Here is a 3314-nt window from a genome sequence, read left to right on the forward strand (position 1 = left end):
CCCTTAGTCGTGTTTACATCGTCGTCCTCGAAACCTATTTAACACGAAGATAAGGCGAGTGTTAACAACCTTATATGTTTCAGCAATTTAGGTTACCCACTGGTATTCATAGCACTCATCCCCTCACTTGCCTTCTCGACTAGTTCCTTAACTAGTTAAGACGTTAACGGAAATCGGATAGCACCTCCCCTATAATGTGCCCTATCAGAATTCCCAACCATGTCCTTAGCACCTGAAGACAACCAACAATACAACCAGAAGACCATACATATACATATTACGACAACATTACACAATATAAACCCCCAACAATTCACTCGAAACTAAGATACCAAAACTAGAGTTTTTAATCTTTCTTTCGTGAATTCTTTAATTTCAAAGCGGAGGGTCGTATGGCTGAAACCAGAAGCTCCCCCACCTCATTTAGAGAACTTTTATACCCTGCAACACGCCACAACACAACTAGCAGCAGCCACCACACGCACAACACCTTATTTCGACAACAATTTAACTATAGCAGTTCCAAATTCGTTTATTTCAAACGCCGAACTTTTCAAACCTTTTACCCAACTTCCAGCACCCCTAAGGTGTGTAATACACCCTAATTTAACATCATAAACTTCAAATTAGAGGGGAAGAACTTACTTTCCGAAATCGCGCCTCACAATTTTTTAGTGTGCTCAATCATCGTGGCAGCTTGCTGTCCATTTTTTGGCTGCAACGAACTCTAATCTTACTGTAATAATACTTCCATATCATCGTGGTATATGCTATATAATTAATTTACAGAATGAAATTGGGACTTACCTTATTTTTCTCCCAAGCCGTCGCAATTTTCTCCTTAGCTCTAGGGTTTGTTTTCTCTTATTTTGGCTGAAATTTGAGGAACAAACTGAAGTATATGATTCATATACATACATATATGTGGGTGTAGGGTGTGACACATGTCAGTCCCAAGAGGTGACACATGTCCAGCCCCTATTGGGCCACCGTATCTACATGTTGAAGGAGGGGCTGCCATGTGGCAGTGGGGCCCACCTCCTCCAAGCAAGTGGGTCACCTACTTGACCCCAAGCAGGTGAACCACCTGCTTGCTTAGGTACTGCCACGTTTCACCCTCCCATTGCCTGCCCCGCACAATTTTTTTTTCCTCCTCGTGGGTTCGTAATCTCGTTCATAATCTCGTCTCAGTTTAAGAGCCTATGAAACCCTTGCTATGTATGCTTGGTATGTAATCAAGTAAATCACGTATGTAAGAGTTCTAAATTAGTAGCTTATATAGATAAGACGAGTCCTAAGACTTGTTACTTGGCCTCCAACTCCTTTCGACTTCTCTTGACCCTATTTCCAATCTTTCCTACCATGGGGTGTCACATTCTCCCTTCTTAGAGTTGTTCAATAGGGTCGTAGCATAAGTGGCTCACCTACTAGCTTCTAAGTAACTTAAGGAACCTTCCGAGTTCAAAGATGTGGGGTGTAACATCCTTCCCACCTTTAGAACATTCATCCCCGAATGTTAAATGCAACTTCCTTTAAGACCTTATACAAATTATAGAGGGGTTCCTTTCCTTTATGCTATCACATACATTTCTATCTATATTTTTAATGTACGAGTGCTCAAGAGTTGGAGTTACTTGTAGATATCGAGAATAGGTACGGATACCTATGCTTCATGTCCTCTTTGTCCTCCTAGGTCATTTTCTCCCGATTTCTATTTCGCCACAACACCTTAATCGAGGCTACGTCTTTAGTTTGCAACCTCCTAATATGCCGATCTAGGATGGCGACTGGCTGTTCTTCGTAGGCTAGTTCTTTAGTGACTTGGATGCCATTCACGGAATGCACTTGGGACAGGTCACCTACACATCTGTGAAGCATTGATACATGGAAAACTGGATGTACTGCTTCTAGGTCTGCTGGCAAGTCTAATTCGTAGGCAACCTTGCCTATTCGACGAAGGATCAAGTAAGGGCCAATATATCTTGGACTCAACTTCCCTTTCTTGCCGAACCTCATTACTCCTTTCATGGGAGATACTTTCAAAAACACCCATTCGCCTACTTGAAACTCCAACAGTCGATGTCGGCTGTCTGCATATGACTTCTGTCGACTTTGGGCTATTAATAATCTCTCCCGGATAAGCTTTACCTTTTCCACTGCTTGTTGGACTAGATCTGGACCCATTAGTTGTGTTTTGCCAACATCGAACCAACCGATAGGTGACCTGTACTTTCTACCGTATAAAGCCTCATACGGCGCCATCTGAATGCTGGAGTGATAATTGTTATTGTAGGCAAACTCAATAAGTGGTATATGATCATCCCAGTTATCTTTAAAGTCAATTATGCAGGCTTATAACATATCCTCTAGCGTCTAAATAGTGCGCTCAGCTTGTCCATCAGTCTGGGGATGAAATGCTGTGCAAAGGCTTACTTGCGTTCCTAACCCTTCTTGGATTGACCGCCAAAAATGAGCTGTAAACTGGGCTCCCCTGTCCAAAACAATAGATGTGGGAACTCCATGAAGTCATACTATTTCCTTAACGTACAACTTCGCATAATCCTCGGCGGAGTATATGGTCTTGACTAGGAGGAAGTAGGCTGATTTTGTCAGCCTATCCACAATAACCCATATAGAATTCTGCTTCCGTGGAGTACGAGGTAAGCCAGTAATGAAATCCATGTTAATCGCTTCCCATTTCCAGGTTGGAATCTCTATTTCCTGTAGTAGCCCACCCAGTTTTTGATGTTCAACTTTAACTTGCTGGCAATTCGGTCATTGGGCTACGAACTCTGCTACATCTCTTTTCATACCGTCCTACCAATATAAACATTTGAGGTCGTGATACATCTTGGTTGACCCTAGATAAATGGAATAATGGGCATAATGTGCCTCTCCCATTACTTGCTGCCGCAAACCTGCAACTTCTGGTACACAGACTCTGCCTCGATAGCGTAGTATCCCACCGGCCGTGAGTTCAAATGGAGTCTTTTCATTTTGGAGAGTTCCATCTCTATACTGTGTTAGAACATGGTCCTGGTATTGACATCGTTTTACTTCCTCCATGATGGAGGATTCAGCAATTCCTCGAACAGAAACCCCGTCATCACCCAAATCAACTAAGCGGATTCCAAGGCTGGCAAGCTGGAAAATCTCACGGATCATCTCCTTCCATTCCGGTTGTACCTCTGCCAAGCTACTCATTGACTTACGTCTGAGCGAATCCGCCACCACATTTGCCTTCCCTGGGTGGTATAAAATGTCCACATCATAGTCCTTCAGTAGTTCCAGCCACCTTCTCTATTATAGGTTTA

The 3314-nt window shown here is 43.0% G+C and overlaps 1 protein-coding gene across 1 annotated transcript; it reads right to left on the minus strand.

Moving 5' to 3' along the window:
- Positions 1 to 1689: 1689 nt before the first annotated feature.
- On the minus strand, positions 1690 to 2262 carry LOC129883531 (uncharacterized). Its single transcript, XM_055958171.1, has 2 exons — positions 2012 to 2262; positions 1690 to 1867 (listed from the first exon to the last, which is right to left on the minus strand). Exons 1-2 carry the CDS (start codon positions 2260 to 2262, stop codon positions 1690 to 1692), a joined length of 429 nt encoding a protein of 142 aa, XP_055814146.1.
- Positions 2263 to 3314: the final 1052 nt, after the last annotated feature.

The sequence above is a fragment of the Solanum dulcamara genome, chromosome 3 (genome assembly GCF_947179165.1).
Source record: "Solanum dulcamara chromosome 3, daSolDulc1.2, whole genome shotgun sequence".
NCBI classification, from domain to species: Eukaryota; Viridiplantae; Streptophyta; class Magnoliopsida; order Solanales; family Solanaceae; genus Solanum; species Solanum dulcamara.

What these genes read in the sequence shown, in the direction of transcription:
- LOC129883531 (XM_055958171.1), bottom strand. Translation starts at nt 2,262, where the DNA reads ATGGCGCCGTATGAGGCTTTATACGGTAGAAAGTACAGGTCACCTATC. An exon ending in CCCATGAAAGGAGTAATGAG is followed by an intron (nt 1,868 to 2,011) that starts GTTCGGCAAGAA and finishes AATGCTTCACAG; the next exon opens with ATGTGTAGGTGACCTGTCCC.